The 26,859-nt window shown below is 39.8% G+C and overlaps 1 protein-coding gene across 5 annotated transcripts in view; it reads left to right on the top strand.

Moving 5' to 3' along the window:
- Positions 1 to 26,670, top strand: part of pdm3 (POU-domain protein pdm3) — a 177,733-nt gene extending 151,063 nt beyond the window's left edge. For 3 of the 5 annotated variants that reach the window (XM_018516203.1, XM_018516202.1, XM_018516204.1), the window contains exons 3-13: positions 10,863 to 11,040; positions 11,136 to 11,294; positions 11,422 to 11,613; positions 13,503 to 13,664; positions 15,336 to 15,589; positions 16,390 to 16,609; positions 18,875 to 19,055; positions 19,789 to 19,845; positions 20,720 to 20,803; positions 24,200 to 24,351; positions 24,477 to 26,670. In XM_018516203.1, the coding sequence (XP_018371705.1) occupies positions 10,863 to 11,040; positions 11,136 to 11,294; positions 11,422 to 11,613; positions 13,503 to 13,664; positions 15,336 to 15,589; positions 16,390 to 16,609; positions 18,875 to 19,055; positions 19,789 to 19,845; positions 20,720 to 20,803; positions 24,200 to 24,351; positions 24,477 to 24,601 (1,764 nt within the window). In that variant the 3' untranslated portion in view covers positions 24,602 to 26,670. The remainder of the gene's footprint in view (positions 1 to 10,862; positions 11,041 to 11,135; positions 11,295 to 11,421; positions 11,614 to 13,502; positions 13,665 to 15,335; positions 15,590 to 16,389; positions 16,610 to 18,874; positions 19,056 to 19,788; positions 19,846 to 20,719; positions 20,804 to 24,199; positions 24,352 to 24,476) is intronic. The other 2 variants (XM_018516206.1, XM_018516207.1) reach the window with 2 other exon arrangements.
- The last annotated feature ends 189 nt before the right edge of the window (positions 26,671 to 26,859 follow it).

The following is a 26,859-nucleotide window of genomic DNA, read 5'->3' as shown; positions in this document are numbered from 1 at the left end:
TTCCGCACTCGACTGGTCACAAAAATTTTCTTTATGAAAGAAAGTTCATCGAAGCGTCCGCAAAGCCAGTTTCCAGGGTGCCAGATATACGAAGCGCGCTTCAGAACGAATATTATGAGCGCAATTTCATCGCTGGTGCTTTTGACTTGAAATGTCGTATCAAGACATGTTACAAGAAAACTACGAAGCGCATCGTGTATAAACGACTCTCTATCGACCCTCTACGGGCGGACGTGCGATTTCAACCTTGGTGCTTTAATTCGACTGTCTATAGGTAAGTAACGAGCCGCTCGCTAGTTCCGTACCGTAAATAAGTAAATAATTCATTCTCCGACTCGCTTGCCAAGTGGCACGAGAAGCGAGCGTGTCTTGAAGGGTGAGGACGGGTGCAGGAGCGAGCGCGGGGATGCGATGGTTGGGGTGAAGTGTTGTAAGGTGAAGGAGAGGCAGTAGCAGAAATGGGGGGGAGGGAGGTACACCCAGGCGGCGAAAGGGGGTGAAATCTGCATAATATCGGTAATGTTCAAAATGCGAGTCGCGTAGCTACCTGCCTTGCTTACCCCGCTCCGCTCCACGGCCGCGTCAACTAAAACTTAATTATAATTAATTAATGCGACTGCTAACTGAAGCGGCTGGACAAGTATTGACCCGCAATGTGGCGGCCGACCGTTGCCGGGTTTCTCGTCCGCGCCGTAGAATCTTGCGAACGTCGAAGAGGAGCCCCAGCTAAGTCGATGTCGATGTCGATGGCGATGTCCCCCGCCGAAAATCAGCCCGAAAGTGCTTGGCCTCGCACCCGTCGCACTTCGCTGACGTCAACGTCGTAAACTCCAGACCTCGAGGAAGGACATAACATTTCCATGGCGGAGGCGGTACTAAGTCTATGGCTCCGTACAGTGCGTAATTAGAAACCTTTGTGCAAAATGAATACTGTTAATTAACGTACCTAAAAAGACATTATACCCACGGGTTGGTAAACTAAATATGGCCCCCAGCGCGTGCGTATTACACCGTTCACGGTGTAAATAAGCGATTTGCGTCCGCCCGCTTTTCCTCCCTCCCTCCCCCCTCCCCTCCTTCCCTCCACCCCCCGTGGCCGACGTTAAATCGTAACAAATTGTATTCGAGACTCTTGAGCTGAATTGGGCAACGAAAGGAGAATACGCAATTTGCGCGAGCGAAACTCGCACTTTATGCCAGGAGAGCGAACATCTCTCGTGCTATTATACGATTGTGACGTAGAAAAAAAATTACGAAAATCTGCAGTCATCTTTCCGTTTCCCCGCGTCTTTTCTTTCTCGCGGCGCAAAGGCAAGAGATAACGCTGAGGTTTTGCCGCTAGACGGCGAGCGCGAGTGGTCGATATTAATTGCGCCTTGACTCATTAATTCGTTCGCATTATCTCAGCTCTCCGAGCGAGAGATCGCCCGAGACCGTAGCTGCGCGCTCGATTTCTGCGTCTCGACTCGAGTTCGGTGAGCAATTACAATATGAAAGGCGCATAAATCAGCGAGTTTAATTAACGCGTTGTTATTATCATTATGACACCGCGCCGGGATTATAACATTTCCGAATGCTTCTTGGCGGCGCGCCGTCGTCAGCTATTTTTAAGTATGTGACGAATATCTAACGTACAGTTACCTACTGGTTTTCGAATTTCCGGAAAACTGTCACAGAGCATCGCGTGACGTAGCAGTCGCATTATTATGTCGTTATCCTCATATTAATGAAATAGCGGGAGAGATATCGATATAGCGTAATTAATTAGCTAATAGAAAGTAATCCGCAGATAGACGTCACCGCGCCATTTGTTTTTAATTAAACATTGATATAGCAATGGTATGTCGTGGTATGTTCTCAAATATTGACCGTTGCGCGTATCGCTACTTTTAAAATCGATCTTATCAATAATTAAAGATCTTAAGTTACTGCTTTTATTTTATTTTATTTCACGTTTATACATCAACAAATAATTCTTTACATTTTTTTTTTTTTATAAAGTTTGCGACGATATCACTTTTCTGGTTATCCGCAATTTTTTGATACTACTTGCGTTCCTCACGACCGCAAAAATTGCAGGGAATAAAATAAAGCCGTAACAAAATTTTAATTGATTTGAAACATTGGAAAAAATGTCGGTCTCTTACAGCAAGAGCAATCGCAAACATCTACCTATTATAATTTTCATTTTCTTGGTTGCTAAACGATCTATGGAAAATGTTTTCCATTAATATAATTAATATAATTAGAGAATGTAATATATATATATATATATATATAAATGTGCGGTTTGTTGTTGGTATTAATGTAATTAATAATATTTTTACACGGAAAAAACGCCTACGGTTGCCAAGATCAAAAGTTGCCCACGAATATCTACATTTTTTTGGTTATAACAACTATAGTACGATTGTGATAACCGTAAGATTGGCTTATCTTAACGGTTATGGCTGTAAAGATACATCCATCTTACGCAACTTGTCACAACCAAATGATGAGTAAAAATTATCATTATTTCCAGTTGTGGCAACCGTAACATTTTTTCTGTGTCAAGTATATATATATATATATCGCGTCTAAGTTAAATTTGGGTATTACAGGCGAAGGGTAAAGTTGTTTCATATAACGATGCAGCAAAAAAATCAGCTGAAACATGCAACAAAAAATCGTTGAAGTGGACGTAGTTGTTGGATTTTCGGGAATTTCGAGCGTTCGATACTCATAATCAAATAATTACAGATGATGGGGCAACATCGAGGGATGCGTTTCAGCTATTAGCTGAACTCTGCGCCATCGATGTACCAACCCTCTTAATCAGAGGCGCTCAAAGGGGGGCGTCCGCCCGGAGACCTTGCGCCTCTCGCGAAGCGGTTTCAGCCGATCGAGCCGACTGAGCGGCTCTGTGATATTTTTTAATTAATCGAATTATTGAACTGTATCGCAATCGAATTGAATTAAGTGCCGACGATCTGCGCCGCGTAACATGGAAACGCGCAATTTTCCGTCATTATTTTAGCGTCCCTTCGCTTTCCTGCCCGCTGCGCGCCAACCGTTCTCATGATCCTTCTCCCCCCCCCCCCTCGGCGACCTATCCTGTCATTCTTTTTGACGAGCACTTTGCTCTCGCACTTGCTGATATTCTCGCCCGTACGTCTCTTCGTATCGTGCACCACGTGGTTCTCCACGCTAATTACCTGTAGCAGTATCGAAGTGTGTCACGAGCGTATACGTGTCTTGATTCGGCGCACCAACGATCGACTAATACAAGTATTCTCAGTGCTACGCGTTATACTTGACGTATTTCAATTAACCTTATTGCCACGGTTGGTTACGCCCGCCAAATGTCAAACGCTCTTGTTGCTTATGTCGCGAGGACCGACTCGGCTATGATTGAGTCGGCTGATGGATAATCATGGTTTCGGCGAATTAGGTTGTAATTCGACCTCCGTCGCAGTTCCGCTGAATTCCGACACTGGTTCCTAGATTTTCTTACAATGAGAAATTCAAGAGACACGAAAGCAACACCGCGCGACTTTATTGCAAGCTGCCACGCTATTTTTAGAATATAATAGAATCTCTGTTATTTACGTAATCGTTATCTTACAGCACGTACTTATTATATCCAGGAAAAAGAAAATATATTTTTGCACCCTACTATTTATAGTGCACGTAGTTATTTGTTTCATAAAACAAAACGCATATCATGAGGAAAAATATATTGCGATATTCAAGAAATACAACGCTAGACAAGAATCTTGATGAAAATCTTATTTGACGACAATATCGCGGCTGTACCAAAAATGCGCGCTATTCGGAACACCTCTGCAGGCGTGAGCTAGTCGGAGAAAGGAAGTAGAGACCGGATGCGGGAGAGGGCCGCGGGACTTGGTCTAACCAAACTTAATTGAATCCCAGTCCGAATGTATAATATGTAGACTGCCTGCATAATGTCGTGAGCCAGCAGTGATTCTCAGCCAGACGTAGGCGACCGTCGCGGCGTGTCGTCGTTGCACGGTGTTCAGCAAATTTTGAGAACCATCCGCGGAATTAGATATACAATAATGTAAGCAGAGCCCCGTTGCGGTGTAAGGGTTGGTGGTAAGGTCATGTATATTCATGCATCGGTCGACCCACCTCCGATTCTCTCACTCAACCACCCCCCGGCGTTGTCCCCCGTCCTCCCTCTCTTTCTGCTTCGACCGACCGCCCTCTCTTAGGGCACAGACCGAGCTAAACAACGACGGTACGAATAGATTTACACCACGTCCGCGCGGTTTACGACTCGTGCGCATTAAGATGCCCGCCGTGAAGAATACCCGGAATAGACTGCTTACTGTTCTGGTCAAGGAGGAGAGAAAATTTCGGGAAATAAAACCTTGCGTGTTCATATAAAATATATTCGAGAACTCTTTTCTTTTCTCTCAACAGCACATTCCGTCTAGACGGCCAGGATCGAATTTGTAGTTGTATAAATGGACTTAATTCAAAAGTATAGCATCAAGACTGCATATTCGCGAGATAATTCAGCGATACGTTTTTTTTTTTTAAAGGAAATTATGCTGTATTTTCAATATTGCGGTGAGAAATTCTCATAAATTTCTTAGCAGCGTGTCCGAACAGTCGTTAGAACGCATTCCTCAAAGAACTGTATCTGGATATAATGAAGGATCCATTTACAAGTAAGATTCGCCCCGCGACTTCATTACCCACGATTTTACCACGGACGCCCCGCGGCATTCGTAATGAGCGATGGTCATTCATTTTAATATCCATTAAATGCAAATACCGTCGGCACAAACGTTTACTCCTATTTCGAATTATTTCGCTGACTCGCCGTAATTAAGCTTTTCGAAGGAACTCAGGAAACATTACTGGAGAAACCGTTGAACGTAACGATCACTTTCCCCTTCAATATTATATAGCTATAATGTGAAAATATATTTCAACACCGCTGATGTAAGATCATTAACGAATCTTATAAAATCAAACCATTTTATAAGTACATGCGCAATTTTTTGTCTTTAATATAGGAAATCAATGCTGATTCGTTTAGGAACTCTCATTTGTGTTTCAATTCATTCGAAGAATATTTAGTATGCTTTAAGATTTTCGTAAAAAAAGTTACCATTTAATATAATTAATATCTAAAATACTATTTTAAATAGTAATTATTACTATTATTATTACTTTTATTATATTATTACTACTTAAAATTATTGAATGAAATTATTTAATATAATCTTAATAAATTATAATATTTTGTAAATACTAAATTAACTGTTAAATTTAGATTTTAACACAATCGATTAAAACGTGGGGGACCTCGTAGTCTTGATATTGGCGTTTAAATTTTCTTGTGCATGAGCGTGTAAAATCCCGTGGCGTGCAGCGGCGAAGATTTTTCGGGCTCGCGTGCGCCACAGGAGTAAGACGCGACGCGCGGATGCTCGAGACACCGTTACCGGCAGTGCGCGCCGGTCGTTATACACTCAACATTCTGCAATCTACCCTTTCTATCGGCCCTAATTTATGTTGAGTAAGGCAACAGCGAGCCCACCCCCAGCTTGCTTCGCAAGGAAGCCTCGGTAATGTTTCAAGTGGCTTGTCTGTTGTTAATTTACCCCGGTGGGGCCTTGATGGGGGTCTGTCTACCCGCCGCCACGCTCCACTCGTTACGATAAATCGGTCATTATCTGTACTACCTACGCGCCATGTAAGTGCCGCGACTTGGGACTATGCCGACGTGCCGTTGGAAATTTTCGATCCGCCTGGGAAGGCTGACAAGTCATCGTGTTATAGCGATTAATCGCGCAGCACGTTGGAGGAAGCAACCGTAAGACGGATTTCTTGTAGCGCGATGGCAGTCGCATTGCTCTCGATTTATTAAAATAAATATAAAGCGGGGCGAAGCATTAAACATATTTGTTTTTTTTTCAAAAATCTTGCGTTTAATCCTCTCGCTACTTTTCATATTTATAACTCTTGTGCTCTGATTTATATGTCGGAGGCTGATTCTCTTCCATAACTCCTCTTAACTTATTCGTAGAGCTATAGATGATGGAAAAGAATTATTTAAAGAATAGGTTGACCTTTCAAGAAGTCCTTTTATTGGAGCAATAAACTTTTGTGACAAAATTATCTTTTATGCCTTTTATGGTGAAGCGGATCAAGATGTGAGCAATTTGTATGTGTGTTGCCTTCTTTTTTTCCTTTTAACTTTTCTTCACTCGTTTCCCCGACAACCCAACACGCTTCGCTAGAGCGAACGACTTCTCATTCCACTTTCACCTCTAAACATAGTTTCCAAATCAAAGCGTGCCGTCATATATAATACTCAGTTACGTATTATATTGCTCGTTGAAAGATGAAACGCGTGTTATTTATTCGGCCATTGAGATCGTCAACAATTTTTGACATTTTGACTCGACTGCTGTCCATGCTAGCGAAACGTAAACATGTACGAAGCAAGAGGACGAACCCTTTTCCGCGTATCCTCGCACCCTTTCGCGCCGAGGCAGGCCGACTCGGGTGGAACATTAATATCGCGAAATGAAGCTCATTTGCATATAAATAAGGCGGTGGTGGGGCACAGGGACGGGGCGAGGGAAGCCAGGATGAACCACCCCGTTGCTCCCCTGCCGCAACCCCTTCTTTTACCCTCCCTTATACCCCCGAGCCTCGACTCCCAGGAACCCCACCCTGGACTAATTACACTTACAGACAAAGCGGCCTGAACCGAGGGGTCGAGCGGATTCTATCTCTTACTCTCTCCTTCCCTCTCTTTCCCACTGGCGTTTCCTGTCTTTCTCCTCTATGACTATCTTCATGATTCTCTCTCTGCCAAACTGTCTCTGTCTACCCTTCCCTAGTTGTCTCCGTTCTATCCTTTCCGTATAGAGAGCAGACCCTCTGCCACTGTCTCGCTGGGTTTCCACTCTCGATAACACCCTTTCGCAATGACCACGTGATAATTGCGACCCCCACAGGATTCGTTAGAATCCTTAATCGTGAAGGAAATTCATCGTCCTCTCGCCTTTTTATGCCTTTCTGTGACGTGTTGAATAATTATTATATAATTATTGATCTCGATTGATCGCATGATAATAATTATTGACGCGCAAATATAAATAAAATTTACAAAATTCAAATGAAATTATACAGCTTTAAACTGTTTGAATATATTTACAAGCGACGTCTGGTTGCGTACTATATCGACAGAATCGCTCAATCAAATGGTTTAAACGCTTGAAACAATTTGTGAGATTCAAATCAAGTCAAACATAATCGCTGACTTCGGATTTTTTAAAATACATGTTATATCCACAGTTATATACAGTTATATATTAATTTTAGTAACATTCTTTTCTATTTCTAATTCAGCAGAGATATATTCACGTCTTTTCGTTTTATCCGACATATTAATGTTTTTAAACTTACAACTAGCAATTTGTGTGACAACTCTTATAAAAATTTCTACATATTTCTCACTCGTGTTTGTACTTTTGACGGCGAGCAAAACTCGCGTACATAGTTCTCCCTGCCAAAAAATCGTTCAATTTTCATAACGACTAACGGTACCCCGCTCGACAAATCGATCGCCAAAGGCAGGAGGAACAGCCACAGCCACAGCCACAGCCGAAGATGGGATGATAGCAGTACGATGCGGGCGGCGCGGCGTGGCGCGGCGCCTCGTTTCAGAAAGAAACATAAAAATGCGTATTACCGATTCCGGAATACGGCCATTAGTCTGAAGTCAGCGCGGCTATCGTTTATTAAGCGCAAACAGATATTAATGTATTTTTACACGCGCCCACCAGTTTTGTTCTGCCAGCCGCTGCCGTCGCCACCGCCGACGCCGCCGACGCCGTCGACGCCAAACTACAGCGCGGTCCGCGCGGGGTCGAAGCCAAATCCAATTACTTTTATTCGGGCGAAATGAGTGCAGCTAAGTCATTAATACTAATCAATGGACCGGACTCGGACCAGCCAGCTAGAGCGCAGAGGCCCGGGCGCTCCACAGGAATTACCCATAACTCAAACGGCTCGAAATGACTTTATTGCAAAAAACTTGCGCTTTGCTACCAGCCGCGCCGCTTCTCTTCGTATACGCATTGTTAGAGACCCCCGTGCCGATAAGTAATGTTTATTGTTGCATTTCCAACGACCAACCGAACGCTCTCCGCCCTCTTTCCTCTGCCCCGTGTATTTTTTTCGCGCCTCCCACTGGCCGTTCGCGTTCACCGTCCGCCCCATTCGCGGGAGGGAGAGGATCCAGCTCGGTTTTTTGCATTAGCGAGATGGCTTATGGATGCGAAATAATGATTTTTTATCGATCATATGACTGATTTCTCTCTGGGAATTTAAAACGCTGGTGGAACCAATTGCATAGGCGGCATGACCGCTTCTTTTGTTCTTTTCGACGTGCTTAGATAAATATATAGGCTACCAGATTATGTCTCAAGATGTTAAGTAAATAAGGAATCATATACACTAGTTACAAATTAAAATCGTCTTAATATATGTAACTATCAATGTTCATTTTATTCTTCCATAATAATGCATGCTTTGTATTATTATGCAAGAATAAAATGTTCATTAGCAATTAGGAGAATTATAGAAATGTACAAAAATAGTATAATCTTTGAAGTTGCATTTGAGAGTAATTTATTTCCAACAAATTTATTTAATGCGTTCTTTTTTATTAAAATTATATCAATAATATAAACACCTTAATTTCTATTTCTACATAATTATTTGTTTCCACGTACAAATAACTGTTTGGCAAGTTTTAGCAAAGTCGACGATCTCGTACAAAGTTGTTTCATACGCTGCAGTGCTGCAACACTGATTAATTTATGCGAAATACCGGAAGCTCGTAAACATATGTTTCTACGCTTGGTTGTATATCGCGTGCACTTTTACAAGCAAAATGGTCGAACCTGTGCATTCAACTAATCCTCCTCGCCTCGTCCATTTAATATAGGGTGGCTATACTGGTGGTATAGCCGTTTACGAATTTGCGTGGAAAAAAAATTGAACTGCCGTACCCTCTGCGCCTCCTATTTTCGTTCGTTACCTATCGACCAGGCTTTATCTATTTTTTATGCAATGAAATGCCTCGACCAGCGACGCGTACGCCCATTGTGCGACTTTGACGAAAATTCAAGCCGGGATTACAAGCCGCACCCAGAGGATACCCCTTTTAAAAAAAGCTGAATATACTGAGACTTCGACAGTACAATTAATGTGATATTTACGGTTGATTTAAAAATATTCGCTTTTTATTTAACAATTTTTTTCTCTTAGAAAATTATGAAAAAAAATAATTACACAATTCTCAATAACAACTCAATTTTGTTATTGTCTTTAAACACCATTAATATATTTTTCATTGATACTATAAATTGCGTAAAAAAACTTTTTTTGACATTTGTGCCAATCCGTCTGGTGAAAGCAGTTATACGTCTAAGGTGATAACCACCGCAGAAGCTCTTCTAGGATTTATTCATAGGTCCAGTTATCCGCGCGGGAACTCTTTTTCCCGAATTACTCGAGTGTCGAAGCTCTAAAACGCTTAATCTGTATCCAACTATGGCGATACACGTTCCGGCATATTTCCATACCATTATGCAAAGAGGCCGCACCGGTAACATTACTCTCCACGGCACAGCCACCACCACCACCACCATCGATATACACTCGTGGTGGTAAAGCATTACGGCATATATACTCCATCGATTTATTATAATTTAGATTGTCTTCTAAGAACCTCGACTACACGTGCACATGTACGTATATACGGCACGCCTTAATGTGCCGGCGTTCGTTAATTATTCCGCTAGTATTCCGTAAATATGCATGAATTATATATCTGCAGGCACGAAAGCGGAGCAACCGGGAAACGCGTGATTAATATATTTTTTTTCGCGCGGCAATTCTCGCCTTCTCGTATAATCTTTCACGATTGTTGTTTGAAAATTTTCGGAAGTCGTGATAGACCGTGTGTCGCGCGGTCCTGCCAAATTGATATTGATTAAATCGGACGGTCAGCTCGGCCGACCAAGTTAATTCCAAAAATGTGTTATTGAGCGTGAATAACTAAATCACTTTGCCCGCACGCATTGCTGGATTATGTTTATGGGCAAGGATCGGCATCGCGATAATACAGGCGGGCTCAATTTTCATTGCCACGCGTAAGTGATATTGAAATTAATATTCGACAGTGATCACCGATCGTGTCGTAAGACTCATTGGTTTATGTGTATAATATTACAATAATTATCGTCATTAATTTACTGTCATTGTTTTTTCTCACCTCTACCGATGTGAAATGGAATATTTTAATATGTATCATTTACGTGGACTGTGAATGATTATTAATCTATTTTCGACGTTAAACGCACTACCGCAATAAAAAGCATCACACGCTAACGAACCACGCGCGTATAATTGAATGTTTTGGTCATTTTGGAAATGACTGTTAACTCGTACTAAAACCTTTGCGTCGCTGTTCCATTGATTTTCATGAGAGAGAATGATGCATAACATTTTATATTGAAAATTCAGAAAGATGTTTGATCTCTTAGTAAGCTGCGTATTAGTAGAATAATACATATTTAATTAGCGTTATTATTATTATTATTATTATTATCTATTATTATATCGGACAGTAGTATAATTTAATTCAATGCAATTTCTCGTAACCGGCGTTGTTCGATCTCGTATAAATCGAAGGTGATTGAATTTCAATCTGGCGTGTGATTATATATCTATTGTACATGTGTATATACTATATATATATACATATATATATGTATACATGTATATATATATATATATCTCTCTCTCTCTCTCTGTTACAGGACAGCGACAGGAGTAGCGCTGGAAGTCCCGAACCGGCGACAGGTGGTGCACTTCACGAACACCAAATGATGATAGATGATATAAAGAATTCACGAAAGAGGCGACGGAGTCCGTCACCTGAAAATCTCCATCAAGCGAAACGCGCGGCGGTAGCACAAGCTCACTTAAACGGGACGAGTAAGTGTGAGAAACTGTCCCTTTACAGAAACTTCGTTTGTACGTACGATCCCAATATCGATATTGTTTTCTTACTGTTGGAACTTTATGCGTAGTGGCTGGTATGGTGACGCTTCAAAATCTTCAGAATTTAGCGAATTTGCAAAATCTTCCACAAGTCGCGTCATTGGCCGCCGGTCTTCAGGGAATGACAGCGGGATTAACTAATAATCAGCTGATCAATACTCCGTTGAATTTAACCGTCAGCTCGTCAGGTAAGAAGCATAAAATCGAGTTTCTTGAGTGAATCTGAATAGAAATGCGAGCGATTGCAAGGATCAAGGATTAAGAATCAAATGACAAGAGTAATTTAACGATGAAATCGTTAATTTTTATTCCAAGGCGGAACGGTACCAACAGCCTCGAGTACGACGGCAGGTCCCCACCTTTTGCCACCTAGCTCAGCCCCAATGGCAACGTTACCTCAGCTATTATCTCAACCACAACCGGTCGCGATGCCTCAATTCATCCTAACGTCTGGTCAATTGGTTCAGGGCATTCAAGGAGCTCAGCTTCTTATCCCCACTTCGCAAGGTAAGTTAATACACTAACATTCTATAAATTTCAGCATTTCCCGAACATAAATGATTCCCTTCGTCGCACATCTTATTATCATAATATTGACCACGATTGCTAACAAATAATCTATGAGATTATAATCGAAATTTCAATCAGTCAAAATTTCATCGACGGTTGCCACGCATAAAATTATCGTGCTTTCGCTGAACGGAACGCGGCGCTGTGCTGGCGCATAATGTTGTGCAATCAAGATGTGCCGATATATAATATAATATCGACTATCTCTGACCAGAGCTCGGACTAAGGCCGGCCCGTCGTCCATACTTAGTGGTCCTAGACTGCCTCGCCGAGCACAGGGCAAACTCTGCAACTAATTTCAATGTATAATTAACGTCTCACTACCCCTCTCCAACCTCACGAATCCCATCCCATCCTGCCTCCTTTCTCGAGTCCGTCCTTCCTCCCCTCATACTCCTAACCCTAGCACTCACTGGCTGGACATCGCAGCTCCGCGGATTCGGCCGCTATTATATCGATTGCGGTCCGCGCTAACTTCGTTTCTACCAAGTTAGGTTCCTATTCTAGCAATTGAGAGAGAAAGAGAGAGAAAGGGTAGAGGAGAGAGGGAGCGAGAGAGAGAGAGAGAGAGAGAGAGAGAGAGTGAGAGAGAGAGAGAGAGAGAGAGAGAGAGAGAGAGAGAGAGAGAGAGAGAGCATGAGCAGAGCGGAGGCAGAGGACGAGAGGCAGAACTTTGGGATTCCGCCTAAGTGGATTGAAGTTCGTGGATATGGACCGGCCGCGGTAGGATGACGAGTTACGTGGCGGCAAATAATGTTTGCACTGCTTTTCGACTCAATCGATGGTAACTGACTAACGCTCGATTGGTCTCTGATAGACATCGAGTGTCGGCGAGGATGAGTCGAGGAGTGCTCGAAAGTGCGGTCAATAGGTTGTCGTTCATAGAAATTATTGTCCGCAGGAATGTCCGCGGCTTTATTTAAAGTGATATCAGCCGTCCGAGATTTTATCGTGTGAACGATTAAGATCCAAAAAGCGACGAAGATTAAAATACACGGGAGGTCATGTACGCCTTGATTCGTTGAAAATGGAAATAACATCATCCGCGAATCGTTCTTTATATCAGATATAAATAAATCTCCGATATTCCTAAAAATGTGGAAAAGACTTCTTCTTTGCTTTTAGTAGACGATGGCGCGTTAACGAAAAGCAAATATTGAATTGCTACCGCAAATATTATATTGTTATACTTCGAATGAATGAAATATTTTCAAATCATTACACTCTTGTCAGAGACAGTGAATCAACAGTGAAAGTATTGACGACACATTATCGTTCGGTAACGTTTGAACTGCACGTTAATCGGATTGTCGGTTGACCTTACCTCAGAATGTGAAACTTTTATGGCTGTTCGGAATACGGGATTTGCTTAGCTTAGCTGTAGGTGGCAACACGGGTACGTACTCATGATCAGTAATCATATTAAGCGCGTGTACAGGGTAATCAGATTAGCGGAGCTGGAGGTAATCCCGAAACTATTCTAAGTATGATTAGGCGTCCTTCTCGCAGCGCAGTCCAGTACCAGTACCTGTACCCACTATTAAGATGACGATAATAGTTTGCCAACTACGCTAGCCTGCGAGGTTACCTGCCCTATGGGTTGCCTAATAATCCTTCTATGAGACTCTGATAACTTTACTACCCATCCTGGATCAACGACGCGTGGACTATGTTCATAATAGAAATGAAGTATCTATTGATTTGAAATATGATCATATAACATTATCGAGGGCTACTGTAATCAATTATCTTTATCACCCTCTATCTTGGAATAATTTCTTGTCAGAGAAACACATTCATTTTGAAAAATGTTTCTCATTTCTTAGGTATCGCTACCCAAACCATTTTGACTATACCAGTCAGTCACGTTACGAACAATCAAATGGTGAATTTAGCGCTCAGTAATGGACAAGTAGTTTCTACGACATTGGCGAATCTCCAATCTCTAGCTCAACCGCAAAATATGCTTAATACGCCTACGAGCAATGGTAAGTTCAATATTAATCTATTTATAAGATTTTCCTGTGCCATGTGTTCGATGTAACCGTTTAATATAATATCACTGCGCGTGCTCTTCGTCGAGATACTACCATGTCCCCTGATCCATCTTTACGCGCGTCACGATATAAATATAATTTTGCTTCTAAGAAGCTATATAAAATATTTTAATATATTTTAACTATCTCGTTGATAGAAATTATTACAAAGTCATCGTAAGATTAATTATCCTTCTTATAAAATTTAACAAAATGTATTTACATGTATATAGTATAAATGATCTTTTGCATCTACTAAATCTATCGCAATATCAAATGTTGAATGTTTAATTCTTCAAGAACGAAATATTTCAGAGACGCGTTCTATGTAATTGAAAGCTAGCGGTAATAAGCATTGTAGTTTTCTTTCTCTCGCGTAAATCTTAAGGAATTTTATCGAGTGATTTCAGAATATATAATTGGTAAGTGATTTCAGAATATATAATGGAGAACTTCATAAAATATTCACGTCAACATTAATTATTTCATAGACAAATTAGAAATAGGAAACGCTGAGCACATATATGCATCACACCCGCTAGAGATGAACGATCTTGAATCGATCTCGTGAAAAAGCGATTCTTTTGCAACCGAGATGCGTTCCATTTGATACTTGCAATGCTCTTGGAATCATTTCATTCTTGTTATTTCTGAAAAATTAAACAAGAACAAATGATACTCGCAAAAATGATACTCGCTGTGTGAGTAAACGCGTAAAATAATTCTTAATTTGTTAAAACACAATATTATGACTTTCATATTATGACTATTGCGAAAATTTTGCAATGCAGCTAAATTGCGCATTAAGTAATTAATTCATGATCAAATGTTGAACTTGTATGCAGTTTCAGCGTCATTTCGTTCACGTAGATAGTTAAACAATAATTATGTGATGTATAAAAAATAATGTAAAAAAATAATTCCTATAAAAATCTTTTCTTTTCATTTTTATTTCTGTGGTTAATATTAGATGTCATTATATATTATCAACAAACAAATTATATTCTGCCGAACAATTGTTGAGCTATTATTATTAAGAAAACAGAAATTTATTTACTACGACTAATACGATACATTAAATTCAAAATTAAGCGATAAAAATTTGCGAATAAAAATGCGGAAAGACAAAAAATAAATCGATTCAAAATCACCCATCCATAAGTCTACTCAAAATGTTAAATTGTTTCTTTATTAAGCAAAAATTTTTCACAATAAATTACATTATTCACAGCTCTTAAGATGTTTATATCAACACCAATTATTATAACATCTAAAGATACTTATTAGCATCAAAAATTATTGAATTACTCATCAATATCAATTTAATATGTGATGTTACTACTCTAGTTTTATTCATAATTGCGTTTCAAAACCGAAAAAAATTTCGGCGCGCGATTTTTGGAAATGTACATAAATTAACTCTGAAATATTTAAGCACTAAGATCCGCTTTAAGTTTATTTCTCTTAATTAAAAATGCGTATAATAGTTGACATCATTTCTTTATGATAACGTATTCAATCAAAATGTGTGTATAATTTCAGTTGTCACAAATGTTGCATTTACATTGCGATTAACCCAACATCGGATGTCGTACTATGCGTGTTTACTTGTCCTTTTATCAGTTCCCACGAGCCCCAGCCTGGCATCGGGATTAGGGCTGAACCCTGCCGCTTTGCCGCATCTTCTAAGCAATAGTTCGGCGAGCCAACAACTTCTGAGCGCGATGCAGCCGCAGCAACTGCTTCAGGCTGCCCAGGCGGCACAAGCGCAAGCAGCGCAGGCTGTACAGGCCGTTCAGGCTTCTCAGCAACCGCTTTTAACGACATCGCCTCAACAGCACAGCCACCGACACACCTCGCATATAAATCATTACACAGTACGTACGACTCGCCCTTTCCAACATCATTCTTTTAAATATAGATAGTAAATTTATCAGTAATATGAGAAATATTAATAAACGATAGAAATATTTTAAGATTTAAAATCGATGCTACTTTTCCCATAAAGCTTATAATAATTTAGCATTTAAAATAATTAGCTCTATATAATTACGTAGCTATTTTTGCAGATATAAAATAGTAAAATTCTTCATGTCATGCTATCAACGAAATTGATAGACATATCATTGCTTGTTAAAATAGCAATGTTTTTCTTTTACAATAAGCTTCATATTTTCGTGATATTGCGTATATAGTTGTATTGTTTTTAAAAACCGTATGCACGTTTCACGTTTTATCTCACTAGTGGCCGTACGATACGTGTTATTCACTTTCTCAATAATTTCAACTATAACCGTTAGTGTAGTTAACTTTCCATCAACGAATAACACTGTGCGCCGTATGAATCAAAGAGAATAAATACCTTCGTTGGCTCCTCTTTTCCATTTTTTTCTAATGATGTAAACGGATTTCTATCGAATCGCGATGCACGGTCAAACGCGTGAAGTAAACTTACTGGCAAGATTAGCGAAGCAACCAATAATTCTCAGCACTGAGTGATCTCGTTAAGAAAGTATTCCGTACTGGCGGGCATTCTTTCCACTAATTAAAAGTGTAATTTAAAGTGTCTCGATTCGAGGTTCCGTCTCATTATTGAGTGCATAATTGACGTGGAAGAGGAGCACTCTCGTCCCCAGTGAGCTACTAATCCGTCCCTACTATCGCATTGTGTTCACAGTCGACGGAAAAACATCACAGGGACAGACCGGAGCAGTCGTCGCCATTGAATGAATCCGTGGTGTCCGCTGCATCCGCTTTGAACAGATTGGCCGCTAGTAATGGCGAGATTACTATCACGACGACGCACGGACCTGGCGGTGCTGGGTTAAAGGCTTCTCCGAGCAGTATGCACAGTCCAATAAAGGAGGAGGAGGATGATCTCTTGAACGATTCACCGAGTAAGATATAGTTTATTTATTTTTTTCTTATTGTGATATTAACCTATGGGTCGAAAGTAGGAATGATCTGTGTCAATTGGTTTTTGCGGTACTTGACAGAACGTTTAAAACGATGTTCACATCGCGCGCGTAAATGATAATCGAGCTATGCCTTCGGGGTAACCGTGTTACTTCTTGACAGCTTTTAATTACAATTTTCGCTGGAGACACCATCTTCCTATAACGCAATCACTTGCTTATATGAACCACACTCGCTAATGTCGACAAGCGATTGCATGCATAATGATCACTTTTAAAGAAGCAATTACCACATGCAAAAGCGCTCTTTATCTTTATCTTGCCAGGTTGTCACATTCTGACAATATTTTTGACAAGGTGTTAATCTTCTGGCCGCACGCAACTCTGCAAGCGTATATCTCTGATAATTGAAGTACACCTTTAATTTTTTCTAATGATCGGTCGCTTAAATAACGTTTCTCCTGACAATATTCACGAAACGTTACTGTCGTCGTAGAAGGAACGATTTAATGTTTAACGTGTATTTGAACCTGGAAAATAACATTTCGAACTAGCATCGATCGTAGAATGCTTGACAAGTGTAATAGGATATCGTATACTAGACTCATTATATAAATATACGGGGCATTAGTTCGTTCCTTACTGCCTTCTAGGAAGCCATAAAGATTCCAGCAGCGCGCGTAACCTCGTGTTGGCTGACAATAATTTTAATAACTCACAATCATCGCGTAGACTGGCACTTCGTCATCCTGACGCGACGGAATAATCATTCGACGCGTGAAGTCTAACGATTCTCAATTGCTAGTGTCAGATGCGAGTATTATCTCATAAATATTTGCCTTTGTTAACTCTTCTCCGATAGAATTTCAGAGATAGAATTTCTCGCGTAGAGATCGAGAAAGACGACCTCGTAATTAAAATATATATGTATATAAACAGTTTTCTAATTTTTCTATTATTATTTTGTATAGTACGAGCAAAAACCATTAAACAACGTACTTCAAATGTCGAGTTCTGATATTTATACACTTCGTTATCAGCTTTAATGATTATTAGTGATTATCTCTTACATCTCTTATTTATTTTATTTATGCAATTTGTAATGCGTACAAAACTAAGAAACTAGTCCAATAATCATAATCATGGTCAAAGCCATGGTCATTTAACGTTGTGAACTCAACAGCGGTGAATACTTCGCTCTTGATATTCTTATTCCTTTATTTATCGTGTCATGGCCGAGTCATATAATTTGCTTGCAGCTTTTTGTTTGAAGCGCGCAAAGTACTCAGTGCCTTGATCAGAAATTAACGATCGTAGAAACACCGTCGCGGAAGAAGGACTTGCAGTTTATTACGCGGCACAGAAACCAGGCGAACTGGTCGAGATTACGGAGTATGTGGGCATTTCTATTGCGTTTGTATACATTCGGGGTGACAGATTTATGAGAGAAATCGGTGGTAACTGCTTTAACGAAGCCGTCTGATGTCATTAGACAACCTTCTTACCGGAGCTCCGTTGCGTTCCGACGAATCAATTGAAATGAGCTTTCGTATAATCGATAGTGAATCTAATCTGCTCAAAATGTACTAATCTTCTCGAAATGTAGGTAACTTGGAACAATGCAGGGACAACGTGTACTTTTGTTAAATTCAGTCGTGGTATCTATCCATATCCATCCATGAGTCACTAAAAACAGTTAAAATTTTAAATTTTGTTTAGTGACTCATGAATGGATACCACGACTGAATTTAACAAAAATGCATGCTATCCCAAGTTACCTACATTTGCAGTATTAGAATTACTGTAAAACTGATCATGCGTGACGCAAAACTTGCTTATCGTGTAATCCTTGAACTACGAATATTTTATCTCATTCATAGCCAGGTATCGTTTCCATAATTAGCTCGCAACGCGATTCATATACCTACTCAAGAATTCATCGATTTTATTGTATTTTGTAGGACAGAGAAGTGCCAGATGTATTTCTTAAAATAAAAAAATTAAGAAATTCGAAATAAGATTGAGAATACTAATCCGACGCTTTTAAACGCTTAAGTCACTGTTAATTCATTTATAATTAAGCATGATACTAGATTTATCTTGCCACGAAAAATCCGGTGATTTGTAATGATTTTTATACTTTTATTATCTGATCGTGATGAGAATAGACCGAGTTGAAGAATAGAAGATGAAGAAGAAGAATAATAGAAGAATTGAAATAAAGAATAGAATGAATTTTTATTACAGATCAGCCAACGATCAATGAGGCCACTAATAACGTAGTCGATGGGATCAATTTGGATGAGATCAAGGAGTTCGCCAAGGTTTTTAAGCTGCGCAGACTGTCTCTGGGTCTGACACAGACCCAAGTTGGTCAGGCTCTGAGTGTCACTGAGGGCCCCGCATACAGCCAAAGTGCCATATGCAGGTTAGTTATCGCTACATCGTCCTCCTCACGTTCGTCGAAACAGACGTCGCTAATGAGAATTCAATAATATGGTAGAATGTAAAACGACAGTGTGCCAGGTCACTGGAAATGGCGTAGAAAGGGTTGAGATTTGTTCAGAGTAATAAAAACAGATAGTTATCCGTGTTCGATAGCCTTGTAACAGCATTTTTCCGTTAGGAATGAACGCTCGAACGTAAAGCTAAGAGAATTTTGAAGCACAGTTTTATGTTTTTATTTTTTTTTCTTTATATGGTATATTCAGTAAAATTATTTTTCACGCCTTTTTCATTATTTAGTATTTGTCGCAATTTTAAATTCAATGGAGTCTAATATAATTATCGCAGGTGCATTATCCAATTTTGAGGTGCCATAAGAAACTTATTTATACCGTAATCCACCACGATGGTTCCTGATTTATGCTGCAATTTAATCTAAATCGAGTTATTGAAATTACTCGTAAAATAAAAACTACTTATTTACAGAAATTTTACAAATTTGTCATATTACTGAACGTATAATACTCGGTACTTAAATTTTCGTGGCTGTAGGGTTACATTATTTACCTTCTCCGTCATTTCCGATCGAGCGTATCTTCGAAATGCGAATGGGAACCACCGTGGTAATGCCGGTAGCAAGCAAAGAGAAAATGTTTATATCTCTCAGAAAATTCTTATCGTATCAACTAACATAAGCATTGGTGATTGTTCCCCAGTGCCCTGGCTACCCAGATGTACGCTGCCTCGCAGATTGCCTCTCAGCAGCAAGCTACGTACGTTCACCCCTCCATGCTACTTAATTTACCTAAAAATCTAAAACTCTAAAATCCTTTAAGAAACCGCAGTTATACCCAATGGAAAATTGTGCACGAATTTTCCGACGATCTTGAAAAAGGAGGTTAAGAAAAAGTACGATCTAATTAATTCACCATGTTAAAATCAACGATGCATTATCGTCTAAAATAAGACAGACATCTCAGTCGTCTTTCTCTCTTCCTCTTCTCTAATTGCGTTCGACTGATTTGCGATCAGGCCTCTCCCGCTTAGAACTGGCAGGCATATTTGGGTATAGCTGCGCAAGCACTCTCACTAATTTCTAATTCCGTTCGGAAAAGAGATGCGAAAGGAGCACTTCTAAAATTAACTCTCTTCGAGCCAGGGCATTGGCAAACTTGGGCATGATGTCGCCAACGCGCTAAGAATAAAAGAATAGAATGAAGCCGAGAATTTTTAACGTTTGCCGAGTTTAAGCTCCGGATCGTTTCACCGAGAATTGCGGGATCGGGTTCATTTCGCTCGCTCGCACAACAAGTGTTTGCGCAGCGCGTTGGCAACATCATACACGGCATCACCAAACCTTAAAGCATGCACGCATTGTCAATGTCCTGTTATTGAATCAATGCATGCCTCTTAGTGCTCCTTTAGTGGGACAAAGACGTAAGGGCGAAAAGTAAATGTTCAAAGAAAATTTAAATCAAGTTTTGAATTTTTTTTAAGCATTTCGATATACATATTATTCAATCAATATATTACGTTAGAATTGATCTTTTTACGTCCTTGTCGTCTTTTCTCGACACATTATTCCCTTTATTAATTGCCCGAAAAATAGAAGCAAGAAAATGGACCAAGCCTTATTCTTGGCTTTAGATTCGAAAAGCTGGACATTACGCCGAAAAGCGCGCAGAAAATTAAGCCCGTTCTCGAGAGGTGGATGAAGGAGGCAGAAGAGAGGTGAGTAATATACTCCTACGATACTTAAAGAAATATCGCACAGATATCGTGAGAAAATGTTTTCCTTCAAAAAAGATCAACATGTATCTATGTCGGAAGAGTATCATAAATGCAACGTTCCTTTCGACGTGCTATATAAACACGCTATAATTAATATAAATAACAACTAGAATTCTCTAATCGAAGAGAGGGAGAGAAAGAGAGAAAGAGAGACTTTCTCGGCTGCAAGTCAAGTTTTAACGTTGTATTTCTGATACATGATTATTTCGCAATCGTCCAGCGCGGCCTCGACTTCGCGTCTGCGCGTCGGTCTGCGAGAGCGTGCGAACGCGTGCGTGCTAATTGGTAATTCGCTAATTGAATCCACCTGATTAATTGCGGATCCGCATTTAATAAATATGTGGAATGTTAATTAGAATGGGAGAAACCGTTACCGCGCGATCGCGAGGAGGCAGCAACGCAATGCGGTGGCTTTACTGTGACGCGAAAGATACTCCCTAAGGATCCCGAGCTATGTATCCAGAAGGTGTAAATTTTACGAGATGATAAAATCTAATGAACTTTAGGCCGTGAGCTAATCAGGAATCCGTGTAGTCGGACGACGATTAAAACGCACTGCGATACGATTTTGACATCAAAGAGCGCTAAGACACTCTTCACTCTTGCAGTAATTTTTTAAAAATATGATTGGATATTAAATTTATCACAGAGTTAAATAGTGTCTACATTATTATTATTATTATTGACTTGTGTATTTCTTATTTCTATTTACAATTATCGCGATCTTCATGTTAATCCAAAGAGGCTAAATATTATTCAGTTTATATTCAGTTTCCCAGTTTAGATTAAATACGACGGTAATTTCTCTATAAAGTACTAGAGTATAAAAAACTATGCATACGCAATTTGAACTGTCACATTCAGTGCTAAATATAAGAAATATGAATATGAATACACAGATCTGCAAGACGTGCTTGCCAAGTTTCGTGCCTATATTTACAATTGCGAGAATAAGTCAATTAGAATAAGAAACACGACTATATTAAACAGCAGCGTTTATTCGCACAAAAGCAAATGCTTGGCGATTGTTCGGAAATCAAATATCGCAACGCCTTCGGCCCACGAAAGAAAAACCGGCCCGGAAGTTCATCGTAGAATAATCGAATCATTCGATGACGGAAGCGATATGGGTACGGTCGTATCTCTTTTCACGAGAGCAAGCCGGCTCAACAATGACCCATCCTGCATTCGCGCGGCGTAGAGCTAAGCGTCGACCGTGTGCCGGCCGCGTCCGGGAAAAATGAAAGCGGCTAGTTTATGCGGTGCACGTGCACGATTTATCTGCCGAGTAATTAAACTGTGGACTAATTAAAATCAGGTTTCTGATGTACCTCTCCCCCGACGTCGCTCCTCCTACCTACAGGCTACACGCCACCGCCGTCACCTCGCTCTTACCCGCAGCGGCATCGCGAAGCGCGGCGCGACGCTCTCTCTCTCTCTCTCTCTCTCTCTCTCTGTCATTCCTTCCGCTCACGCAGCCTCCATTTCTCCATCTTCCTTCTGCTTCCGTCTTCTTTCCTCTTCCTTTCATGCTCGTTCAAGCCTCTCCGCCCGTGGTCTCTCCCTCTATCCCTCACACTTGTACGCAACGACGACGTGTAACACCCACGCACGAGCTTACACGCAGCTTTCACGTTCCCTTGCGTATTAACTCACGTTTATTTCTCTCCTCTTTCTTCACCTTCCTTTTCTACCCCTTCTTGTGCCTGGCGTTGTTTCTCCATCCATTGCGTTCACCGGTGACCAACGCATACCAACGGCGTGGCATCCAAACCCCGTCGAATCGTCGCGTCGCGTCGCATCGCGTCGCGTCGCGTCGGTTCTTCGCGCTCTCACCGACTTCTCCATTAGCATATTGTTTTCGCGAATTCGACGAAATATTACCGCGCGATGCTAATGGCCCGCCGTGTACTTTTTTCGACTCGACAGTTGGTCATTCGGAGTTAAATTAAAAACATAAATTTTGAGCCGGCACCGCGAACGTACCTATGACCGTACCACCATCGAGCTTCCCGACCCCGCGCAGCCACACCGTACCCACTTCTCATCGCTCACCCGGGAGTCCCAACGGAAGTTCTCCTGTTTACTGTCGCGGCCGCGAGCTTTTTCCATGTCACGCCCCGCACCGCACCCACCCGATAATACTACCCGTCAAATGAAATTATGTCGACTAGTCGCCCGACGCCAAAAAAGTTTGCGTACTCTCGACTCGAGACTCTCGAGATCGGATCTTTTCTAATGTAAATTTCTTTTAAGTCGTTTCGACCAAATCGATCAGTTGAAATGATGCAAAACTGTCGCATCAGATGATATAACAGGCATTGATTCTTCAATGATAGATTCATTTATATCAATTTATTATAAATTGATATCTCGTCTTAATTTAATTAGAAAAATGATTGAAAAATATAATGAATGTCAATTTCATATTATTCGATAGTTTTAATGCAATTATTACAAATTTTGTATTAATTCACTCGATTCTGTCCTGCTCTTCGAACAGTCCAAGAATAACAAACTTAAGCAAACAGAAATTTATTCATATTGGCGAATTATTCTTATAAGAATATCTAATTTAATTATATAGAACTGTTCATGATTATAATATCCTTAATAATTGTACATAGAAATTACAATAATGATATTGATAATAATAAAAATTGATGGAAAAATCGAAGCACTTGATTGTATCTTCTTAATATTTAAGAATTGTGGAAACGGAAGATATCTTTGAGATTGCACGATTTAATGAGCTTGGATAACGAATGAAATGAAGATTTGAGTTTGAAAACGCCGCGGCTATTCGATCGCTAATTTTATTTGAGTCGACGTCGACACCATCGGGCATCGCTGCCGCCACCGTGAGTACTGTTTCGCGATACGTGGAGTAAGTTCGACTCGTGAATCAACCCGAGTGTGTACTCGGGGAAAAATCCAATACCGGACGGGATATTTGCGACCGAACGTGTCCGAGCACGAATATCGTGACGCCGGTGATTTCCTTTTTTAATCAGTATCCTATTTCGCGCTAACGTAATTACGAACGTGCAAAACAGTAAACAGAATTATTATTTTTTTTCATATTGGATTTATAACAATATTTCGTAAACCACAGGAGAAATTTTGAGCTCGATGTAGACTCACGGACGTAATTAATTATTGTAAAAATATGATGATTACCCGGTCAGATTTTTAAACGGGATCCTATTTCGCAATTCATAATTGTAGCATAATTGTAGACGTATATAATATATTTTTTCGTGAAAGTATAATGCGCGCCGGTAACGTTAACAATAAACGTCAGCGATGAAATCTTCCGAATTTGAGCAAGAGTAGTGCATCTGATTCCAGGTACAAGAGCGGCGTTAATCATCTGACGGACTTCATCGGGGTTGAACCGAGCAAGAAGCGAAAACGGCGGACTTCCTTCACGCCTCAGGCTTTGGAATTGTTGAACGCACATTTTGACAGGAATACTCATCCTACTGGTTAGTTTATGCTTTATGTCTATCTGCTATGATTAAGTCTCTTGCTATTACAAGAATCTTATTAGTTCTTCTTCGGGGCAAGTTTGCGTACTTTAATATATTAAAAGTTTCTATTTTTTTTACAGGTAACGAAATCACAACTTTAGCGCATCGATTAGGATACGATAGGGAGGTGATAAGAATTTGGTTCTGCAACAAGAGACAAGCTCTGAAGAATACGGTGCGGATGATGTCGAAAGGCGTTGTATAGGGAACGATTACATCTACCGAACAATCGGGCACTATATGAGAAAAGCTTCAAACTACGAACGATAAAGAACACGTTTCGTAAAATTTTCCAATATCGCGTTTTCCTCTAGCATAAATAAACAATTCTAACGCGAGAACAATTTTCCGTAGTTTGTTGCGGAAAGTTACAAGTAAGAAAAAAAAACGTTTATTATAAAGAAAACCACATTTATCAAATTCGCTCCAGTACGGAAAGATCGTTCTAGATCGAAGCGAAGTCCTTCGAATATTGTGATCGCAGGTGTATACGACATCTATATATGTAAATAGCTTTAATCTACGAATATGTGATGTATACATGAGTCGAATATCGAAAATTGATAATCTGAAATCGTTGTCTCTCATTTGGTACCAATCCGTCGCGCGCTTCCAATTTTCATAGATATATATTCACCGGAAAACACTAACTGATCCAGTTTCGAATTTCGAACGAACGGACTATCGGCAAGCATTAACGAATTGATGAACGTAAATGTCCCGACGATCGGAATTACATGAACAGTTTGTCACAAGCAACTGTAGAAAAATCACTTCTAGGCTTTTCTAATTAATTACAGTTGCTTGATTGTAATATTTGCCGGGACATGTACGTTTTTCGGAATACAATCTATCAAAACCGGGCGGAAAGACATGTAAATCGTCGCACGAATAATAACTAATAAAAATTTAGCTACCTTTAAAATGGTTACTTACAAGAATGCTAGTACATAAGCGGCGAACGTTTAAACAACTACGTACAATTGATTCCTAATCAACTGGCGAAACAATCGAAAATGCACTCAGAATGAAAACACTCTAAGGGTGGTAATCATCCGCGTGCAACAAAAACTTCGACTGTATCCTGCGATCGAGGAATTCTGAGATATCGTTGTTGCTCGTTGAGTTTGCGCAAATAAAATATCGCTTAAAAAACAAATACGAAGTAAAAAATCATCGTCTTTATTGATTATATAATATCATCCCTTGCATACATATATATATGTATATATATACATTGTTATAACGAGCACAATAATATTTCTATTATAACTTCGGTAACAAATCTAGTCGAGAGTTTTTGATGCGCGTAAGATCTGTAATTTACAAGTGTATTTAGAAATCAATGAAATTCCTTTAGTGACTAAATAATGCAATAACGTCTTTGAAAGTATGCTATAAACGATTATATACCACATGCCGCTCCTGAAGTTATATTTAATCCTGTAGGAAAAGAGAGAGAGAGAGAGAGAGAGAGAGAGAGAGAGAGAAAGAGAGATATGCAGTTAGAGACAGACAAGATTCGAGTTTCTGCAAGACTAGTCCGTGATAATCTGCCATGTAAGACGTATACGTGTTAAATGAGCACGCATCCTCCGTTCCTATACATATATGCGATCCGCTTATTCGCTGAATAAACGATAAAGCTCGGACGAAAACTTCGATTTTATCAGAGCTTGATTTCGATCTGCGGGATATTCGAATAATAATAATTCTTCGATCACGAAATACGTTTCTGTAACGTTCCTTTATTTCAATTTTGTATTTATAATTGTGCGAAAAAATAGAAAAGCTAAAGATACTCGAATAATTCCTTTGAAATATGCGTACAGTGAAAAATATTACACATGCGTAATTTTAAAATCGAAGAATTATTATGCATTATTATTTCTCTTTTAACAAAAAAGAAATCATAATAATGTGGCCATGTAAAGTCGCCTCACACATCATAGCGATTATTTGATTTGCAATACGTTGACGTAATTATTTAGTTACAAGGGATCGACAACCCGCAGTCGTTTTCACGCACAAAAGGATATTTAAACGAAGTTCTTAAAGTACGGTTTTCTTAATACTTAGCAGGCGCGTTTAATGAATAAGAACTGTGCATAAAATGTACTTCATCCTCTTTATAATGGGCTATTCATTACGATAATATTGTGAAATCTCTAACTTGACGAGTAGCTAGGGGCGCAAGGGTAGCATGTACATATTACGATATACCTAGACATTGTAATATTATAATTAACTTTTATTATCATAGCTATAAAATAGCTGAATTCATGCAAAGAAGATTTACATGGTTAAAAAAATAATAAATTTCTAAAAATAAATAATATTTTAAGGTTTTACTTTTAAGCTGAGACGAGCAAAGTGATCTGTTCCTAAAATGTATTATATAAATAAAAGAGAGTATGAAAAGCGTGAAGGAAATGGCGTGAGAGTGGAAATAAAGAGATATAC

Source organism: Trachymyrmex cornetzi, unplaced genomic scaffold, assembly GCF_001594075.2.
Source record: "Trachymyrmex cornetzi isolate Tcor2-1 unplaced genomic scaffold, Tcor1.1 scaffold61, whole genome shotgun sequence".
Lineage (NCBI taxonomy): Eukaryota > Metazoa > Arthropoda > Insecta > Hymenoptera > Formicidae > Trachymyrmex > Trachymyrmex cornetzi.
Note: the sequence above shows the minus strand (reverse complement) of the source record. Positions and strands in the feature narration are given on the sequence as shown.